Here is a 22,300-nt window from a genome sequence, read left to right as displayed (position 1 = left end):
ACAAGAATAAAATTTAGATACAGCATATTTGTCACAGTTTAAAATTCATAAATAAAGGGTATGAAGACATGAATGTGCTCTCTCTCTCTCTCTCACACACACACACACACACACACACACACACACACCCCTAGGCATTGTGAGGGCAAAGCAAAAATTCAGTGACAATACTATTTAATGGTGTTATGGGCTGATGCTATGAGTTTAAAGACCAACCTGGAGTTAGCTTCAGAGAGAAGGAAAGACCCCTGAAGGGATATATATGTGTGTGTGTGTGTGTGTGTGTGTGTGTGTGTGTGTGTGTGTGTTTGAAGGCATCCAGTGTCCAAAAGACCCTTAGAAGAACAAAGCAATTCAGCACAATTCTCTAATTCTCTGATCTGTCAGGTTAGCTCAATATTCACCTTAATGAAATATTCTAGATTGAATCAATACTTCAGAAATCCAGAGTCCATTAAGAATAGTCCCCGAGCAAAAATGAAGCACATCTTAAGGAGCTCATTGTTTAGTTTCATGGCTTAGAAGGAGAGTCTTGCCTTACTAGAGTGATATTTTTGGTAAATTAAGCCATCTTTTATCTTAATTCTTACCTAACTCATAGACATTGAATGGGCACGACAACAGACAAACTGAGATTTGAGAAAGTCCTTAATGGAAAAAGGCCAAGGTCACCAACTCCCTTCTAGGGCAATTGCCAGTAACCTTGACTTTTGCCTTGTCATGACACTTTAGTGATTCTGGAGGATAGAGTAAGACTGGAAGCTCTACCTCATTTAAATCCAATTCACATACAAGTCAAGACATCGCCCACATGAAAAAGGATGAAAAATAAAACAACACATAGACCCCTCTACCCCAAACAAGATTATTTTAACTTCAGCATGACAGTACCAAGCATTGTTACACCCTAAACTTTAAGGGTCAGAGTTACTAATTATATCTGCACAAAATACTCAATCTAAGTAGTTCAGTGTTAAGAGTAATTAAACTTGCATCTAGGAAGGCTCAGAGAATAGATGGGCAACATGTAGAAAATCTAAAAACCAATAATTATCAATCAACAGATACTCTCCTGAGTGGGAAGCTCACCTGGACATTCACATCTGCCCCATTGTTCACTAACAGTTCAAGGCAGAGAGCACCGTGAGTAGAAGCAGCAGCAAAGTGCAGAGGGGTGAATCCGCTGGTATTAGGCTGGTTCACATTGGCACCATAATCAATCAGTTCATTGACTACAGCGTCTTGTCCATTATAACAGGCGATGTGAAGTGCTGTGTTTCCATAGACATTGATTTCATCAATCTGCAAATGAGACCAACAGGAGGCAATTACAATTACTGAGGCCAATTTACTCCCTTTCGTAATGAACGATGGGATATTGGTAGCAACAAGAAGGTGACTCCAATTAATCAATGTATATTATTCAATGCCTACTCAGTACTTGACACTTCTGGGAATAGTACAAAATTTATGATGAAAAGATATGGCCCCTACCCTGGAAATGCTTACAATATAAAATTAAAGATCAAAATAAAGCAAATGAGATAAAAAAGGAGCTTGCCAAAAGACAGGAAGGGGCCATTTTTTATAGACATTATTTACTATATTACCTCATTACCATGTATGAATATGTAACACTAATAGTTTCTGTAATGCAAAGTGGACATTTTTCAGGACTAGGAGACTGCATGGTGGAAATTGCACTAGGCTTGATATCAAGACACTTCTAGACTGGCTTTCATACTTAGCAGATCTGAATAACTACTGATTAGTCCTTTAACCTCTTTGAATTTATTTTTCCATTGGCAAATGGGAATATATAAATGGTACCTACCTCACACAGTTATTTTAAAAAAAAACTTTATAACTCTTAAGGCACTATATAAATGTGTCCTTATTATAAAGGTGTGAAATATGATCTCAAGTAAATGTACAAATTCACATTAGTTACTGGTTTTCTAGTTAATAGGATTGCAGGATTGAGAGTTGGAAGATGATCTAATCTAACCTTTTAATTTTTTTTTTCCTGAGGCAGTTGGGGTTAAGTGACTTGCCTAGGGTCACACAGCTAGGAAGTTGTTTCTGAGGTCAGATTTGACTTCAGGGCTGGTGCCCTACTCACTGCACTACCTAGCAGTTCTCCTAATCTAACCTTTTTTATGTTATACATCAAGAAACTAAGGTTGAAAGATGTTAAGTGATTTGGCCAAATTCAGACAGGTCCATAAGTACAGGGATGGAATTTGAATCCTAAGTCTGGAAATCTTTTTACTCTGTTCTCTATTTGAGGGGAGTTTTTACAAAATTGTAAAGTGACAAAGGTTTAAAATCAAAGTTACATATTAAAAAGAGTACAATAGAAGAAAAATCTAGAGAAAGCTAATAGTAAAAATAGAGGTGAGGTTGAAGTGAGGATAAATAAATGTGTTTATGGGTCTATATCCTAAAGAGATCTTAAAGGAGGGAAAAGGACCCACATGTGCAAAAATGTTTGTGGCAGCCCTGTTTGTAATGACAAGAAACTGGAAACTGAGCGGATGCCTATCAGGTGGAGAATGGCTGAATAAGTTATGATATATGAATGTTATGGAATATTATTGTCCTATAACAAATGATCAGCAGAGTGATTTCTGAGAAGCCTGGAGAGACTTACATGAACTGATCCTGAGTGAAATGAACAGAACCAGGAGATTATTGTCCACAATGACAAGATTACATAATGATCAACTCTGATGGATTTGGCTCTTTTCAACAATGAGGTAATTTGGCTCTTTTCAACAATGAGGTAATTCAAGCCAATTCCAATAGGCTTGTGATGGAGAGAGCCATCTACACCCAAAAAGAGGGCTATGGGGACTGAGTGTGGACCACACGTAGCATTCTCATTCATTTGTTGTCGCTTGCTTGCATTTTGTTTTCTTTCTCATTTTTTTCCTTTTTTGATCTGATTTTTCTCATGCAGCAGATAATTTTATAAATATGTATACATATATTGAATTTAACATAAATTTTAAACATGCTTAACATATATTGGATTACTTGCCATCTAGGGGAAGGGATGGGGAGAAAATTTGGAACACAAGGTTTGCAAGGGTCAGTGTTGAAAAATTATCTATGTATATGTTTTGAAAATAAAAAGCTTTAATTAAAAAAACAATTTGATAGCATAGAAGATGTAGAATCCAGTTTAGGACATGTGACAGTGGAATTGCAATAAAAAATTATTATATAGATTCTTATGCCCAAGTAAAACTTCACAGAGGAAGTGTGACTTTACTTGCTTCTAATAGAATTCTTTAAAATGATTCCTTTCAGAATAATAAAAATGTTGAGGAAAAAGAGAAAAAAATGTGTTTAATGAGTAGGAGGAAGATGATGGAAAGGTAGCTAAAGCTTCAAAGAGGAAGTAATGTCCAAGAGTAACTTTCAGCTATTACTCAATCATTTCACACAAAGTTGTCATGGAAGAGCAGAGGGCAGAGCCCATGGAGTAGATTGCCAAAGTTTCTCTGGCACTGGAACTGACAGCTACAACCAAGCCTAGGCCTGAGCTGCTAGATCTTTAACAGTTATGGCTGTAGGGGGCAGCTAGATGGTGCCCTAATACAGTTCCAGCTGAGGATCTGAGTTCAAATCTGACCTCCGACATTTAATGTGTCCTAGCTGCGTGATCCTGGCAAGTTACTTAATCCCAATTGCCTCACAAAATAAAAAAATAAAAGAGATAGATTGATAGATAGAAGTCATGATTGGTCAGCAACAGACACCTCCCCCATCCCTGCCTGAAATAGGGAAACTTAGTTCTCTTTTCTGCTGTTTTCATAATGCTGATCTCCGGTTTCTTCTCCTGAACTAAGGAAACACAGGGGAGGGAGACAATGTAGGTAGAGGTACTGACTTTGACCCCATCATTCTTTCATCTCAGCAGAAGAGACAGTATGGTGTAGTGGGAAAGGATACTAGTTTTGGAAGCAGAGGCACTGGGTTCTGGGTTCAAATCCCAGTCTTACCAATCTCCGAGCCTCAATTTCATTTTCTGTATAATTAGATAATCTTTCAGGTCCTAAATCCTCCCCAAACCTCATGTTCTCCCATGCTTAGAAACCAAGATTTAAAAGGCCAGAAGAGAACAGGCTCAGTAATTTCATTTAAAATATGCTTATTTCACAGAAACGACTGATAATCGAGATTATGAATTAAACAAAAATTCTTTCTAAGTACCCTAGTCAATGTACAATGATGAACTTAAATCACTGCAAGCCCAAATTATAAATATAACTCCTAAATATAGGACCATATTTCAAGGGTCCACAAGTGCATGGTGCTATGGATCAAGAATTTTTCCTGTAGTCTTATATCCATTACTAAAGAGGGTTGGACTTGGATTTAAAAGATATAAGTTCAGATGATGAATCACTTCACTGTTCTGGCTTCTTCTTCCTTCTCAGTGACATAAAGGAATTGGACTGGGTGACATCTGATGACCCTTCTAGTGCCAGATTTCAGGGCTATAACCACCCAAGGCTAATGCCCCTATCATCTTTGCATGTGATTTCTGTTTCAACATTTCTGTGTCTCTCAAGATAGCAAAGGTCAGCAACTTTTTGATTTTTTACTACATGGCAGGACCATCTTTAGCCTTTCTACAGAATTAAAGGAACAATGAAAACAAGATTATGAGATGTTGAGCCCTGAATTAAAATACAAATATGCTGTGTAATTGCTGTAACAACAATAACAATGAAACATGAACATAGTCATCCATTTGTGAATCATCCGGAGATGGTCCAGTGCTTACCTCCACCCCTAGATTGAGGAGGTGTTTAACCACATTTACTTGTCCATTGGAGGCTGCAGCATGCAGTGGGGTGTAACCTTTCTTGTCCTTGCAGGTGACTTCTGCACCATGGTTAATAAGCAGTGCTACCACTTCTAGGTGGCCTTTAAAAGATAAAGCAGCAGAAAGCATTATAATTATTTTATGCAGTTAGAATCTTGAATGTTACAAACACCAAAACCAAACAACTCCATGTTCAAACTAGAACAGAAAAAAAGAATTATGTGATAATGCAAATCTTTGTGAATATCTTGAGTTTTTTAAAGATATATTTAAAAACATATTATTTTAATGTGCTTTCAATGTTTCTCTGTTTCTTTCTGAACTTCTGTTTCATTCTCTAGAAAAGTCACTTACTATATTAGTACTCACAGCAACTCTCTGAATTATAGACAAAATACTGACATGAATAGATCCCTATATCAATAAAATCACAGCTCTAGCCTCAATCCCTATCCTTATTCCTATTTGCTGTGCAGAAACAAAATAGTTTTTTAAAAAACCAAACACGTAAATTGTATGTGTCCATTTTCATACCTATTAAGGTATGCCCATTAGAGTAATAAAATAAATTTAATTTTCACTCAATCAATAAACATTTATTAAGCTCCTACTATGTGTCAAGCACGGTACTGATTATAATTCTTTGATGGTCAAAGATCTATCAGTGCTTCATGATCATCATACTGAATGTCAATGACTTGTGTAACAATGTAAAAATAGAGATGGTCTTGTGGAATCAGGAAGAAAGAAATGGGTTTATATGCAGCCTCTGACACTTACTGGCTATGTATTCTAAGCATGACAAGTCACTTAACCTCAAGGTACCTCAGTCAGTTCTCTAGGACTTATTTACTATATCATAAGTAAGTTACAATCTGACAGTAGAGCTTGCCTTGTCATACCAGGAGTTCCTTACATTCATAAAATCATACATCCTTTTTGTATAATATTAATATCATTCCTTGTCAAGTAGATAACCTAAATTTTTGCAAATTGGGCTGAGCAAAAAATCAATGCCAGGATACAATCTAGACATTGATTTAAAATGATAATTATTTAAAATTATCTCTAATTTGGGTTTTTTTCATAATTTGTCACTTTTTCTTAATAGTAGAATTATGCCCCGCACCCACATCCACACCCCTGTCAAAAATATCTAAATTACCTAAAACTTGGTCTCAGACCATTTTATTTTTTTCCTTAGGATTTCCAAAGGTCACTTTTGGGGGGAAATTTTTCAAGTTTAAGAATAATAATCCAGTATTTTAAAGTTATTATTTCCATATTGCTTATCTAGCAACCAAATCAGATTAAGCCAAATTTCTAGGTAAGTCTCATTTTGATATGACTAAAGACTCTTGAAAACTATTCACCTTTCTTTCCATTTTTTAAGCACTAGATAAGTACAGATATCACCTTGGTAAATATCAGAAGTCTTGTTATTAGTTGAAAGAAATAATACTGTCTTGAGAGTGAAAATAAATGACTAGCATTCATGATTTCAAAGATTATTCACTCTAAAATTTTAATTTAATTAAATACAGAAATCCATATCTAATGCTACCTGTTGTTGTTCATTCTTTATTCTCAACGAGGAACAAGGATATCATGAGGGTAATGTCTTGACTTGTTTGTGAACTGGATTGATATAGAAAGCCTACCTCTTTTCTCTTTACATTTGCACTGAAGAAATTTTTCTTCTAGTCACTTTTGCCAATGACACAAAAAATTAAATAGATGGAGAAAAAATATCCCTCTCTCTCAAAACCAAGGAATGGGATTGTATCCTCTGAGCAGACAAAATGAGGAACTGCATACAATAATTTCATTTTGAACAGACATGATATTATAACTCATCTTCTTATTTACATGGTCATGTAATTCACATTAGTTCTTTAACCTATGTAGTCTATAATATACATACTAGTTCATATTTTAACATTTAAGGTTTTGAAAGTGCCATCCTTAGAATAAGGCGATAATAGAGGACAAACTGTTATTTATCTTCCGTTTTATAGAGAATTAATCTCAGTAGTCTCAATGTCAGAATTTGAACCAAGTCTCACCTGATTTCAAGTCCAGTGATCCTTCTATTACAATACACTGCCCCATCAAGTAAAAAGTTATAATAAGGAAGTGAAGTCCTTGTTTCTACAGGCCAACCCATTTCTTTCTTTTCTTTCCCTTCTCCTTTTTCTCTTCCTCCCTCCTTCCCTCCTTCTTTCCTTCCCTCTCTCTCTTCCTCCTATCCCTCCTTCCCTCATTTCTTCCTTCTTTCCAAGCTCCTCATTTCAGTTCTATTTCCTGACATATCACATATATTTTATGTAGCCTTCCAATTGAAGCCATGCAATTTTGAATTAGCATGCTTCTTAGACTCATCCTTTCTCTTCAGAAGAAGCCAATCACCAGAGTATCACTGCTTCCACTCACAAAGTAGCATTTGTGCTAGTCATGCTAGTCACTCTAAATCTTTGGACAAAAGCTGGACTGGTTTGGAAACTAGAGCTAGAAAATATAACTACTCAGCTAGGATCTGAACAAGCTTCACCATAGGTGAATATATCCAGTTTAATATGATGAGTACTTCCCTTTTATTCTAACATTTAATTCTTACCCATATATGCTGCCCAGTGAAGAGCTCTCCTATCCTTCTTGTCAAATGCATTGATGTTTGCTCCTTTAGCCAAGAGCAAATTGACCATCTGAAAAAGCCAAGCAAGAATGAAATCAAACATACACTCTGACAGACTGTCTTCCTATTGGGCTTCTTAGCCTGGGGTCCATGAACTGTTTTAAAAATATTTTTGAAACTACTTCAATGGAATTAATTTCCTTTGGGTTCTTATGTATTTTGAGAGTGGTGGTGTAATTTATTTTATTCATTTAAAAATATTATCATCAGACTATAAAAGGGATACATGACAAAAAAAGTAAGAATGTCCACCATAGAGTATCTGTAATATCAATAAAATCAATAATGTAAAATCAATAATCAATAATATTTAAATGGAGCAAGGGCCTTTGATCCAAAGAAGGCAGAAAGATTACATGACCAAGGGGTTTTGGCATGTACAATAAGAATCTTATAGGCAGTGGAAAACCCCTGGCTACATACACTCTCAGCTTACTTTCTCTCATTTCAGGAGAAAGTATTGTGAGGAGATCATACTATTTCTGTTCACCTTGCCTAAATGTAAAAATAACTCCCCCCCCCCATTATGCCATTCTCAATCATGATATGTATCTCCACAATGAGCAAAAAATGGGTATAGGGTGAATGCTTGCATTCCTTGTGATTTGCCCACCCACCTCCACATGACCATTCAGAGCTGCATGGTGTAAGGCTGTCCGCCCTCCTCTGTCAGAGACATTGACACTGTTTAGCAGTGGGATGATGACTTCTGCACACTTAACAGCCTTATTTGCAGCAGCTACATGGAGAGGAGTCTGCCAGTTCTTGTCCCGAGCATTGACATCAGCTGAGTGCTTAATCAATACTTGAACAGCTTCCTAGAAGACAAGCAGAGTGTGAGCTATCTATCATCATCAAACAACATTTATCAAGTACATGTGACTCAGTCCCTATTCTCTAAGGCCTTATGATTTAGGTGAGGAGATGTGTAATATATGTAGTAAGATAAAATATAACAAAAGATAGCTTATTTTCCATGAATGATATAGATAGGAAAATATTCAGAGAAAAAGCAATCACTGAAGTGGCAGAATTATACTACATGTTTGGGACTAGTTTGTTTTATACAAAAGAGAGGGAGAACTGAAGTTGTTTAGGGCTAGACTGGCAAGGAATTGAAATTCATTTTTTATTAGTTGTTCAGCTGAAAAAAAAAGGTGAACTTCTGCATATTAATAATAAATTTACATTTAGTCAGTCGGTCAACAATCACTGATAAAAAGAAAGGGGAAGACATGTCCCTAATTGAATGGGGAAAACAAAATGCAAACAACTATGTATATACAAGATGAAATAGATGGGAAATATTCTTATTGGGAAGAAATTAGCAGTGGGAGACAAGGGTGTGGAAAATGGGAAAGAAATTTAAAATTTACAAAGCACTTCAGATATATTATTTTATTTGATTTATAGCACTCTTAGAATAGATATGTTATCATTATTCTCATTTTATAGATGAAAGAAACTAAAGATGAGAGGTAATATGATTTTTCCATGATCACAAAATTAGACAATGTTAGAAGAGGGATTTAAATCTCATCTTGCTAACTCAAATCAAGCACTCTATTAAGGATACAACATTAGAGAAGATAAATACAGGAAGGGAGGAAGGGAGGGAAAGGAGGAAGGGAGGAAGAAAGGAGATAGAAGAAAGAAAGAGAGGGAGGAAGGAAGAAGGGAGAGAGGAAGGGAGGAAGGAAGGAAGGGAGAGAGGAAGGGAGGGAGAAAGGGAAAGAAGGAGGATGAGAGAGAGGCAGAGAAGGAGGGAGGGAGGGAGGGAAGAAGAGAGGGAGGGAAGGAAAAAAGAAAGGAGGGAGGGAAGAAATATATTTTTTTTGTTTCTACTATGTACTAGGCACTATGCTAAGCATTTTACAAATATTATCCCATTTAATTCTCACAACAACCCTGAGACGTAAGCATTGAGAAAACAGAAAATAAATGACTTGACCAAGCTGACACAATTAGCCAGTGAATGAGACCTTGAATTCATGTCTTCCTGATTCCAGACTCAGTGTGCAATCCACTGCAAACCTCACTACCTCAGAAGCTTATCTTCTGTTGGAATAGGAATAGGAGGAATAAATAATGTATACAAATAAGTAAATACAAGGTAATCTGAGGAAATAAAAGATAGTAACATCTAGAAAATGGAGGAAAGCACAAGACATTAGCATAGGTGAGAAATGAAAAGGGTAAATGGGGTCTCTCATACAGGTCATCTTTTTTTAATAAGGGGTATAAATTCAGTTTTAGGATTTAATGACATTAGAAGCATAAGTGCTACATACTTTAAAAAACCGAATGGTTCATTATTTAAATACTTAAATACTGATATGTTTCTTATTAAAATTCAACATTATCACTGCCTTGGGCTATAACTTGTTCCAGTCAGTTTTCAAACTTTGTAAAAACTTTCAAGGGGCAGCTAGATAGCACAGTGCATAGTGTGGTAGAACTGAAGTCAAGAAGATTCCTCTTTCTGGGGTCAAATCCGGTCTCATATATCTGTATTTTTATGACTCTGGGAAGTCACTTAACTCTGTTTGCCTCAATTTCTCATCTGTAAAATGAATTGGAAAGGAATTAGCAAAGCATTCCAGTATTTTTATCGAGAAAACCACAAAATGGGGTCATAAAAAGTCTAAAGTGACTGAAACAGTTGAACAACAACAAAAATCTATCATCTCCTGCTAAATTATTAGACTGCATTTGTAATCTTAACTTTAAGATTATCCAAAGAACAAAATTTTTAAGCTTATACATTTTTAAGTTGAAAATTCACAAAACTAAATGATTGTAAAAAAATTAAAATAATTAAATTTTAAAATTATGTTCTTTGTAAGTTTGTGATATTTATATTTCTGAAGTAACTAAAACTTAAAATAGCAATAAGATTTTTAGGACACCCAAATATCTTTTTATGACTGAGTTGTATAGAAGTTCTCAAATTCAAGGCTTACTTTGGCAGTAATTTTAGACTTCTGGAACTTTTTTAGCCTAGTGAAGGGCTGTTTACTGAATGTCCCTTTCATTTCTCTGTTGTTGTCTTTTTTTAAACTAGGATGGCAACATGGTAGATCAAACAGAATACCAACTCTCCCATTTTTCAGTAATGATAAAGAACAATTAACAGCATGCGAACATGGAGGAAGAAAGAGTAGGTACCATATGAATCAAGCAAAAGAGAATTAATACACACATATAACTGCATCCATATCCTCATTCTCACAAGCACAATTTGGAACAGAAATATTGAGAAACAGAAGGGATGGGGGTGGGGAGAGTTAAGCAGAAGGAAATACTAACAAACATTTCTCTGTTTTTATCAGTGTGCCCTAGGACTGGTCATTTTTTCATGTTTTTTTCCACCATGCTCTGCCTCCCCCCCCCCCCCCCCCCCCCGCCCCCCGACTTTAGGATTATGTAATGAGAGGCATAGTTTTTACTTTACTAACTAGAAAGGAATCTGTCTGGAAATTCTTCCCATGTGAAGAAGTTCTTGCATAGTTTAATATATTGTGTCCAGCTTAAATTGGACTAAAAATGATTGACATTAGAAGTAGCAGCAAAGTTTCTTGAAATAAACACTTTAAAACTTTAAATCTCTATAGCCATTTAAAATAATAATAATAAAAAATTAAAGTATGAACTATCCACATTTGCCAAATAATAATTTCTGAACCACACTGAAGAAGTTTTGATACAAAATTAAACTTGAGAAGGAAATACACAATTTCTCTACAATCATTGAAAAATTCTTGACAAGCTTAATTCTTGACTCCTTCTTCTATCTTGGTTTTTCAGACCAAAAAAAAAAAAACATTTTATAGCTGTTTTATGAATTTCCAAATACCAAAAAATCTCTTCCATTCTCATGCCACATTGTTTTGTAAATCAAACAATAAAAAGGAGCAAGTTCATTCACAAAAGTGCAGGCTTTGTTCAGGAAATAGCAGTAAAAACATAGAAAAAGCAGTAAGCACATAAAAACTATTTGTTACTACTAACATAGGTGATTTAACAATAAAATCAAGTTCTTCTCGAATGAGAAAAAACAAATAAGGAAAACCAGATATCTCAGATGTAAAGGTCCGATTCCTCCAATTAATAGTGTTTCTACCTTTTTCTCTACCCTGCCCAAATTACTTTGTACTTCATAATCCATAGTTTTAGAGGGATCAAATAAAGTGATTTATATAAAGAATGAGCTTTAAAACCCTCAAGTACTCTAAAAATGTTTTGTTGCTGTTCAGTGTGTCTGACTCTGTGACCCCATTTGGGCTTTTCTTGGCAGAGCTGGAATGGTTTGCTATTTCCTTCTCCAGTTCATTTTACAGAAGAGGAAACTGAGGTAAAACAGAGTTAAGAGACTTTTGCCCAGGATCACATGGTTAATATGTGTATGAGGTCAGTATTGAACTCAGGAAAATGAATCTTTCTATCCACCAAGAAGGCTAATTAAGCATTGCTGTTGGTAGGGACTTTAGAGGTTATCTAGTCACTTTATAAATGAGGAAAAACTAAAGTCCAAAAAGCCTTAGACACTATCTTACAGTTGCATAGATAGTAACTTATTTTGTATATATTTGCATTTTCTTACTTATATATAATTGTTTCCTTCTAGAGAAAGGGAAGGGAATAAATATTTATGTAGCATTTACTACTTTTCAGGCAGCAAGCCAAACGTTTTATAAATGTTATCTCATTTGATCCTCACCCCACGAAGTAGGTGCTATTATTATTGCCAGACTGAGATTAAATGACTTGATCAGAGTCACAAAACTAGTTAAGCATGTGAGGATAAATTGGATTCAGTTTTTCCTGACTTCATGTTTAGTATTCTCTTCACTTACCAAGAGAGATCAAAGGAATAACCAATTTGAAAACTAACCCCAGAAAGTCTAATAGAAGTATACTTTTTGAAATTCATGCTTGAAAAACACAGTAACTCTGCACTTGCTAACATTTTGGTATTCAAAAATTACTGGAAAATAATTTTTGTTTATAATTACACATGTCACCCATATGCATAAGCAGTGGCATATTTTACAAATTGGAAATCCCTTAGGGGCCAAGAGCCTGTTTTCTTCATTTAAACTTCTTGAGTCCTGCCCCTCCCTATTAGGGCTTTATACAAAAAGTATTCAAACGAAATTTATGAATTAATATTATATTATAATCCAACTGTAAATCCTGTATATCACAAACTATGTCTATTAAGAGAACTTTTAAAGCTGACAATGCCTGTGGCAGCACCCAAATCCCCATGTGTATTTATTCTATTGCTCTAATTATTAATTCTTTTATCCTACATTCTACTGGAATTATGTTAATTGGTGCCCATCTTATTTGTCCAATTAACAAGATTGTTCCTTTAAAATCACCCATCATCATATTTAGCCTCGGCATTTTTCTTTACATAGGCCAATTACAGTAAGAGCTGTGAGCACCAAAGGGGCTTGCTGAGGACTTTGGAACACATCCAGAATTCTAATGGAAATATTCAAGAGGCCAGGGTTTGAAAAAGCAAAGCTGATAATTCCAAAGATTTGTAAAATCTTAGTTTTATACCCTATATGCTATCTACACATATCTCCACCTATTAACTTCAAAAGGTTTTTTGATGTTATTTCTAAATACTTGTTATGATTACTTGTTTCCTTTTCAGTCATATTTTTAGTGATCCCATTTGGGGTTTTCTTGATAAAGTTACTAAATGGCTTTGCCATTTCTTCTCCAGCTCATTCTATAGATGAAGAACCTAAGGCAAACAAGGTTAAATGACTTGCCAGAGGTCACACAGCCAGTAGCTGAGTTCAGATTTGAACTCGGGCTGGTATTTCATCCACTGTACTACATACCTACCCTGGCTGCCTTAGCTACCTCATAGGTTAGGTAAATACTTCATGTAGATCCATTAAGAGAAGCATAATCTCAAATGGTAATTTTACTATGTAGTTCTAAAATTGCCTTGTCTATTCATATGAAACATTTGCCAAACAGAGGATTCTATTATTTTATTCTAGAAGCAATAAGGATCCCCTTGAAGCTTTTATAAAAGGAAATCAATATGGTCAGACCTGTGCTTTAGGAATATCACAGTGAATGAAATACATAGAAAAGGAAAACTCATTCACACATTTGTATAGATATGTGTGATATATGTGTGTATTAATATGTGTATATATATATTCATATTATATATGATTTTTAAATTTGCCAGATGCTTTCCATACATTACACAAAATTGCACAAAAACTCTGAAATAAATATTACAGTATTTTGATTCTCAGTTTTCAGGTAAAGAAACTCAGAGAAGTCAAATGATTTGCTATGTTCACATAACTAATAAGAATCAGAAGTGGAATATGAACCCTCATATTTCTGATTTCAAGCCATCTACAGACAGATTTGGTCAAAAGTCAAAGAGACAAACTCCCACAAGGAAGATGTCATTTTGCCAAGGCACTTACAATTAATTGTGATTATTTTTAAAGTCCAACTTTTGTTCATTTTTAATTACTTTTTGAATTTACTCATGGGGCAGGGAATTCAATCTGTAGATCTGTAGAGGGCGCTGCTGGCGTTAAGAGATGCCTATGGGACCCTTTAAACTGGGTGAATGGATAGGAGATCTGAGAATTTACAAACTGCTCCAGAAATGGCAAACCCAGTCCAGATCACAGGAACAGCTCCACTTCTGTCAAATAGCCAAGGTAATATCGTGTAAAGGTCTTTCTGAGAAGCCAGGGCTCCTCCAGAGTTGGTGGCTGTTGTAAACATGTATCCTTAATCTATCTGCATTTAGTAAAAGCAACAAAGTAATGAACTTTGGGAGAAAGTCCCAGATTAGTATCCTTCATTAGCATAACAACTACATATGAAAAGTCAAAAGAGAAAGCCTGCTTTTTGAAGCTTAGTAAAACTAACTGCTTACTCAAAAAGTCAGGAACCCATTGGAAATAGGAATAGAAGAATTGCACATGTTTAACCTATATTGGATTACTTGCTGTCTTGGGAAGGGAAAAGGGAGAGGAAAGGGAGAAAAAATTGGAACCCAAGGTTTTGCAAAGGTGAATATTGAAAACTATTTACATGTATATTTGGAAAAACAAAATACTATTAAAAATTTTTTAAAATCAGAAACAAAATCCAGATTTGCATGTGAACCTCTCCATTCTTTGCCATCTTCCACCCATTTGTATGACCTGTTCAAAGATAGCAAATATATTTTCCTCTGAACATTACAGTGTTGAATATTAGAAAAGAAAAAATAGCCTATTGCATTTGCTTTTCTAAAGATTATAGATAATCAAGGGATTTCTCATCTTCCTTAAAAAAAAAAAAAAACCCTGAATTAACCCCTTAACTCTCCTTCCAGCTATATAATATATATATTATATATTATATATAATATTAACTCTCCTTCCAGCTATATAATAATGAGGATTATTAGATGGACTCTGAGGCTAATGGAGTTTTTTAATTGGTATTATTGAAATCATACCAACATAGGTTAAAAGCACAGTTCTAGGAGGTCTAAAAATGCTTAATCAAGAACGTTGTGAAATGATTGAATCATTACTAAAAGTAGTTCAGTACAGTGGAAAGAAATTTGGATTTGGATTCAAATCCCAATGGCCACTTGTTACATGTATCACCTTGTTTCTCCAGTTTTCTCTGTTTCCTCATCCCATAGAAGGAGAGAGTTGAACTACATGACCTCCAAGGTCCATTGCAGCTGGAATTCTAGCATTTGAGAATCCTTCTGATTCTATCTCTGCTATATCATTTGCATTTGCCCCCTCTTTCCATTTCTCACAGCAGCCCAGCAGCTACCCTCATTAGAAGATATATCTTTTTTTTTTTTTCATCTAGACTAGTCTAATAATCTCCTAATTGTTTATTTGCTTCCAATGTTTTTCTTATCTAATCTAAATTGTCTGGATTCATTACAAATTCACATTGTCTGATCTCTGTGGGACCTCATTGCTACACAATAATCTATTTTATTCTCTCCTAACTGGTTCTCTATTACACTCTCTACAAAAACTATTTCACCACTTTCTTCTCTCTCTTCAAACTTTCTATAACACTTGTTGCTAGCTGAAGCAATAGGGCAGCCTGAGGCAGAGAGAAGAAGCAGCATATATCAGCCAAATTAGACCATCACTACCACGACTTTGAGCACCATGTCTCTTCATATCCTGATAGAGACAGCCAAGGACACTGAACCTAAGACTTTTGGGAAAAGCAATTCTCTGTAAACCATCAGGCCTGCTTCCAGATTAACCCCCATAGCCTGAGAGGAGAAATCACTGTGAACAGGAAACCCACCTTCTTTATCACCTAGACACAGGAATTCTAAGAGAAAGGACCCTCTATTCTACTAGTTCTGCTTCTAGCACAGCCCTTCTAGCCATTATCTAGGAAAGCAATTCCTGTGGAGAGGGAGACCCATACTGTCAATCATCTGCCACACAAAGGGCATGTAAGCAGCCTAGCTGAAAGGGCAAAGCATCTTGAAGAAGTCAAACCACCACTACCAACTTGACTGCCATCTGCCCTACAGGCCCTTGACCAGAGCAGCACAGGACCCTGAAAACCCAAGAAATTTAGGATTAGTCTTAGTTCCAAGACAGTGATTTCCAGCAACAATCCTGGGAAGCAATGCTTGGGAATGCAGCCTGGGAAATGTTCCTACTGGTATTTTAACCACAGCTACTGAAAACCCAGAAAGGAAAGTTCTTACCACCAAAGTCCTTGGCATTGTGAAACAATTCAACTTCAAAAACAGATATAATTTTATTAGTGAAAATGACATTAAAGAAATATTACCATATGTTTTGCTCCTACATCCTAAACCAGGGGACTTTTCCATTTAATAGATGAAATCTCCTGTATATGTTGTTTGCCTCATTAGAATGTGAGTTTCTTGGAAGTACCCTTTTTAATCTATATTCCCAGTGCTAAGCACTAAATAAATGCTTTCCCCACCAATATGTCATCTCCTATTTTGCTGAGAAAATAGCCGTCATTCATCCCAAATTAACTTTTCTTCCATTATTCCATACCTCAAATACCCCCTTCACTACCTTCCATTCTATAGTCTTCCTTCTAGTTCATTCTCTAATGATGAGATACCTCTCCTTATGAAAGCCAACCATACTTGTTTTTTTAGGCATTTATTTCCTTTACTGTTGCTTTTATCTTACTTTTAAACTTTCCTTTATCTACCAGTTCCATACCTGTCTCCTGCAAACATTTCCAGGTCTCTCTAACCATAGAAATCTTCATTTGGCCCTATCTTTTCCTGTTCACAGTCAAACTTCTAGGAGTCACCTGCATTAATTGCTTATATTTGCTCGTTTCCCAATATTTCTCAGGCTCTTGAAATCAACTAAAGCTCCTGTCTCCAAGAACTATTTTGCTAAATTCAAAAGACTATTTTGCAAACTTCGTTCTATTTGATCTCTCTGCAACTTTTAACACTATCAATCACTCTCTCCTTCTAAGAGTGTCTTTTTTCAATACTTCTTTGCTCTCTTGAGTCTTTTCCTGCCTTTCTGATTGTTCCTTAATTGTTATGGGCCAGAACTTGAAACAAGGTGCTAAGTCACTGGAATGGATAGAGACAATGCTTATGTATTTAGTTCACACCTTTAAGAGAGTTCACACATTAGAGTTCACACCTTTAGAGAGCTTATATAAGCTAGAAGCCTCAACTAGGAGAGACTTTGGGAGATTCACAAGTCAGAAACCTACAAGCCCACTCTTTTGGAGGTAGAGTCAATTCATTCCAACTTCCACCTTTGTGCTGTCTGGAGACTTTGGATTTGGAGGGAGCTAGAGGCTGAAGTTGGCAGAGGCAAAGGACAAGTGGCAAGAGCTCTCAGAACCAAGGAAAGAGATAGGCCTCTAAGAAAGCTAACCGGGTTATTTTGGAAGAAACAATAAAGGACTGGATTTTAACAGCTGGCTGCATTTGAGGTGATAATTACACTGAACTGAAAGGAAGCCTGCCTCCAGAAGCCCCCCAAGAAATCTGCTCACAGGGAACATTATACTTTAGAGAAGAGAACATTACACTTAATAGTCTCCTTTGCTTGACCATCCTGATGTTCCTACTCATTGTGTGTATATTCTCCAAAATTTTGTTCAGAACCCTCTTCTTTATTTTCTCTCTCTGCACTCTCTCTTTTACCCATTTCATCATGGAGATGACTGATGCCACTCATTCATCAGAGTTCCAGTCCTGAATTATCTGATGATGGTAAATGTATAATTGAATTGACAGCCCAAAGGCACTTCACATTCAACATGAATAAAACAAGACTCATTCCACCTTCTCTAAAAACCAATCCCTCTGACAAATTCCCTATTTCTATTGATGACTACATCTTTTGAGTCACCCAGATTTACAACTTTGGATTCATCCTTGATCTTCCTCATCATCATTTTCCACATCCAAGTAGTTACAATTGATTGTATCTCTACATCTTTCATATCCAGTACCTTCTTTCCATTCACATAACATCAATTTTAACTCAGGTCTTTATGATGTCTCATCTGTATTATTACAACAGCCTCTTTATTAGTCTTCCTGCTTCCAGTCTCTCTGGATTCCTTCAATCCATGTGCCCCAACAGACACCAATTTAATCTTCCTAAAATCCAGATTTCACTATGTCAACTCTGGCCTCCAAATGAAAAATTCAATAGTTTTTTATTTACTTTAGAATAAAATGTGATTCAGAGAAAATCCATTAGTTGGCAATGAAGGTCCTATATAACCTAATTTCAACTGTGTTTAGAACCATATTTCATGTTCTTTATCTTCTCTTCTTTTCCATTCTAGTAAAACTGACATGCTAGCTCTTACCCATAAATGACATTATATTTCCCACCTTAGTGTATTCTTTGCACAAGTTGTCTCTCACTAGTAGAATGTACTCCCTGTTCATTTCTACTGTTTGGAATCCCTTGCTTTAAGACATATCTCAGTATCACTACTTATATATATGAGGCTTTTCCTGAGTAAGCACTTCCCCCACTGGGGAAATTCTCTCTCTCTTGAAATAACTTTGTATTATTTTATATATTCTTTGTATTTACTTATCTGTGTTCCCATTTTATCCCTTCGATAGAATTTAAATATTTAAATTCTATTGAAATTTTTATTAAGGGCACAGACAATTTCATTTTTTTTCTCTATATTCCCCAGTGCCTAGCAGAGTGTCTTGAACATAAGAGATGATTAATATATGTTTATCCATGTACATGTTTAACCTATATTGGATTACACACTGTCTAGGAAAGGGGGGGAGAAAGTAAGAAAAATTTGGAACACAAGGTTTTGCAAAGATGAATGTTGAAAACTATTTTTGCATGTATTTTGAAAAATAAAAAGCTATTATTAATATATATATATGTTTGTTCAATTATTCATCATATTGCTTCCAGAGAAAGTAATCCAAATATAACACGACTATGTTACTATTCTATTCAAAAACCTTTAATACTTCTGATACTCACAGAATAAACTCCTGATCCTGGCATCTAGAATCTTCCATAATTTAGCTCCAAATTATCTTGGCAATCTTAGGTCACTATTCCTTTTCATGTACTTATATTACAATCATACTGGAAAATCCTTGTTCATTCTTTCCCCTCCCATCTCCATATCTTTGGTTCATACTGACTTCCATGCACAGAATGAAATCCCTCAATAAACATCACTTGTCAAAGTCTATCCTAACATTTCTCAGGATCAACATGATCCTTCCCCCTATGTGAAAATGATCATTCTCTTTTCAAAATTCTCATAGCAGTTTGGTTAGACCACAACTTGAGACTCATTTCTTTTACTTTTGGATCACAGTTTCCCTACTTAAGAGTGTACATTTTGAAAAGGAAATGCTGTATCATATCCTTGTATCCCTATTACAGTATTTCATAGGTACCTAAATGTTTGTGAGATGAAATGAATTAAATGTTAAAATACATCTGGTGAGACTCACTTCACTCCGAGAGGCAACAGCACGGTGGAGTGGGGTCAGCCACATATTGTCCTTGGCATTTACACGAGCCCCTGCAACAGAAGAGCATAAATTAGCACATAAAATATTGTTAGTGTAGTAACCTGCTAACATGGTTAAATTCAATTTCTACAGTATCTCATTCTTACTTTGATAGTACTATGTTGACCTACTCTACGTTGAGTCAATTCTGTGCATTTAACAGTAGGCATCTTTAAATAGTTTATATCAGAGATGCCAAACGTGTAACCAACAACACTCTCTAGGGCTGTCAAACCAGATTAAAATGTAATTGGAAAATATTTTTTAAAACATATTAAAATATAATAAAACATAGATAACATTACATCTTAAAACTAAGTCAATATGTAGCCTGAAAAGATCTTTATGCATGAATTAGTGACCACCATTTCTAGTTGAGCTTGACATCACAAGTTTAAATATGTACCAGGAAAACAAGGAGACAAGCCTCTTAGTGTTCAGGAAAAGAGTAAATGTCAAAAGGAAGTGTGATAGGAGTTAGCAGGGGCAATTCAGAGAAGGTGGATCAAGTTAAGGTACTCTGGGACTAAGATTAGATTCCTAGTAGTAAAGAAATCAAAGTAAAAATTATAATTTAGCCATTTAACATGTGAACAGCATATAGTGTACACAATATGCATGGAGTTGAACATAACAATTCAAACAGCCTTCAACTCATTACAAGTTTAAGACTTTCAAATTTCAATCAATTCCAATACACATTTAAGACTTGTCTATTCTCATTGACAAGATGATTTGAAAGAATGGGGGAGGGGGAGAAGGGAAAGGGATAAGTAGTTTAGTAGAGAAGCAAAACATCTACTACAACACTCAAGTAACTTAGAGATTGCAGGAGCAACCCAGTTCTTTAAGTTTCTTAGTATTAGGAGAACCTGTACTATTTCAGATTTTTCACAGCTAATGCCAATCCTATTTAGTTAATCAGATTCAAACCATAGGAACAGGCTAGATCACTCCCAGAAACAATTCTCTGTGAGCCACAGGATGATCAAGAAGACAATTATTTCGGAAGCAATAGAGTTTTTGAATCCCAGAGCTGGAAAGGGCCTTAGGGACCCACTGGTTAACAGTAATTCTGACAAGTAGTCATCTGGCATCTAATTGAAGACTTCTAAGGCAACTCATCAAATTTTTAGGAAGCTTTTTTTTTTTTTTTTGAAACTAAGACTGTCTCTCTATAACTTACATTCATTGCTCCAAATTTATCCTTCTAAGGCAGAACAAATTAAATTTAATCCCTCTTCCATATGATAACTTTTCAAATGCTTGAAAAAAGTCAGCTTCCCTTATCTCCTCTTCTCCTGGGCTAAACGTATTCATTTTCTTCCTATTATCCTCCTATGATATGGTTTCAAGCAGCTTCATCTCTTGGTAAACACACTTCCTAAAATGAGGTACAATATTCCAGATATGATCTAACCAAATCAGAATACAATAGGACTATTATCTTCCTTGTTCTAGGTATTATATCAGGATTAATATCTATGTTCAAGTCAGCTTCTTTGCTGGCCATGTTGTCTCGTTTGGAGTTTATGAGTCATTAAAATATCTCAAATTAGAAAATATATATAAACATTATTATATTTTATGCAGATTCTACAGATTCTGTCATCAACCCTCTTTTTTTTCTTCTCCTGTGCTACTTCATCTGGCAATGTCATCAGCTCCCATGAATCCAGTTTTCATCCTTTTAACTAATGATTGTCAAATCTCCTTAATTAGCCCTAACCTCTCTGCTTGTCCTCTAGTTTCATATCTCCAGCTGTCTATTGGGCATCTCATACTGTAAACATCTAAAACTTAATATGTACAAAATTGAACTCATTATATTTCCTTCCAAATCCTTCCCTTTCCATTCCTTATTACTGCCCAGGATACCACCATCCTCCCAGTCACTGAGGCTCCCAACCTAGTTATCATCCTTAACTCTCTTTTGCTCACCTTCCAATATCCAATCTGTCCCCAATGCCTGTCACTTTTACTTTCTTAACATCACTAGCAAATACCTTTTTCTCTCTTCTAACTAACCAGCTACAGGCCCCTTTTGCCTCATTCCTGGACTATTTTAACAGCCTGCTGTTCAGTCTCCCTGCTTCATTACTCTAATACATCTTTTGTTCAGTTACCATGCTAAAGCACAGGTGTGACCACATCAACTCTCCCACTTCAATAAACTCCAGTGGCTCCCCATTACCCACAAGATGAAACAAAATCTTTTTTTGGCATTCAAAGACCTTTATAACTTGGCTCCTTTTTGTATGGCCAATCTTCTTATTCTTGACTTCCCTTCACATATTTAATCCAGTAATTCTAGCCTCTTTGCTGGTCTTCAGACAAAACTCTTCATCTTCCAACTCTAGGCATTTTTACAGCTTTCTCCCATGCCTGGAATTCTCTCTATATTTATCTCCACCTTCTGATCTTGGCTAAAATTCTACCTTTTGTAAGAAATCTTTCCTAGTGTTCCTTAATGCTAGTATCTTCCCTCAAAAATTATTTCCAATATATTCTATATGTTTGTGGTTCTTAGTAGGTTGTCTCCCTTATTAGAAAGTGAACTCCTTGACAACAAGTGACAGGAACTCTTTTTGCCTTTCTTTGTGTCTCAGAATTTAGCATAATATCTACCACATAGTAAAGGCTTAATAAATGTTTGTTTACTGATTAAAGCACTAGTCAGCTA

General features: G+C 35.6%; 1 protein-coding gene across 11 annotated transcripts in view; it reads right to left on the bottom strand.

Annotated features, from left to right (window-relative positions):
- The window catches only part of ANKRD44 (ankyrin repeat domain 44), a 344,895-nt gene that overhangs the window by 122,248 nt on the left and 200,347 nt on the right, over positions 1 to 22,300 (bottom strand). For 10 of the 11 annotated variants that reach the window (XM_051985956.1, XM_051985957.1, XM_051985959.1 and 7 more), the window contains exons 4-8: positions 19,558 to 19,628; positions 8,153 to 8,353; positions 7,458 to 7,545; positions 4,799 to 4,941; positions 1,090 to 1,302 (exon numbers count right to left, since the gene is read on the bottom strand). In XM_051985956.1, the coding sequence (XP_051841916.1) occupies positions 1,090 to 1,302; positions 4,799 to 4,941; positions 7,458 to 7,545; positions 8,153 to 8,353; positions 19,558 to 19,628 (716 nt within the window). Of the gene's footprint in view, positions 1 to 1,089; positions 1,303 to 4,798; positions 4,942 to 7,457; positions 7,546 to 8,152; positions 8,354 to 19,557; positions 19,723 to 22,300 lie in introns of those variants that run through there. The other variant, XM_051985966.1, reaches the window with a different exon arrangement.

Source organism: Antechinus flavipes, chromosome 3 (genome assembly GCF_016432865.1).
Source record: "Antechinus flavipes isolate AdamAnt ecotype Samford, QLD, Australia chromosome 3, AdamAnt_v2, whole genome shotgun sequence".
NCBI lineage: Eukaryota > Metazoa > Chordata > Mammalia > Dasyuromorphia > Dasyuridae > Antechinus > Antechinus flavipes.
The sequence above is the reverse complement of the archived record's forward strand: the minus strand, read 5'-3'. Positions and strand labels throughout refer to the sequence as shown.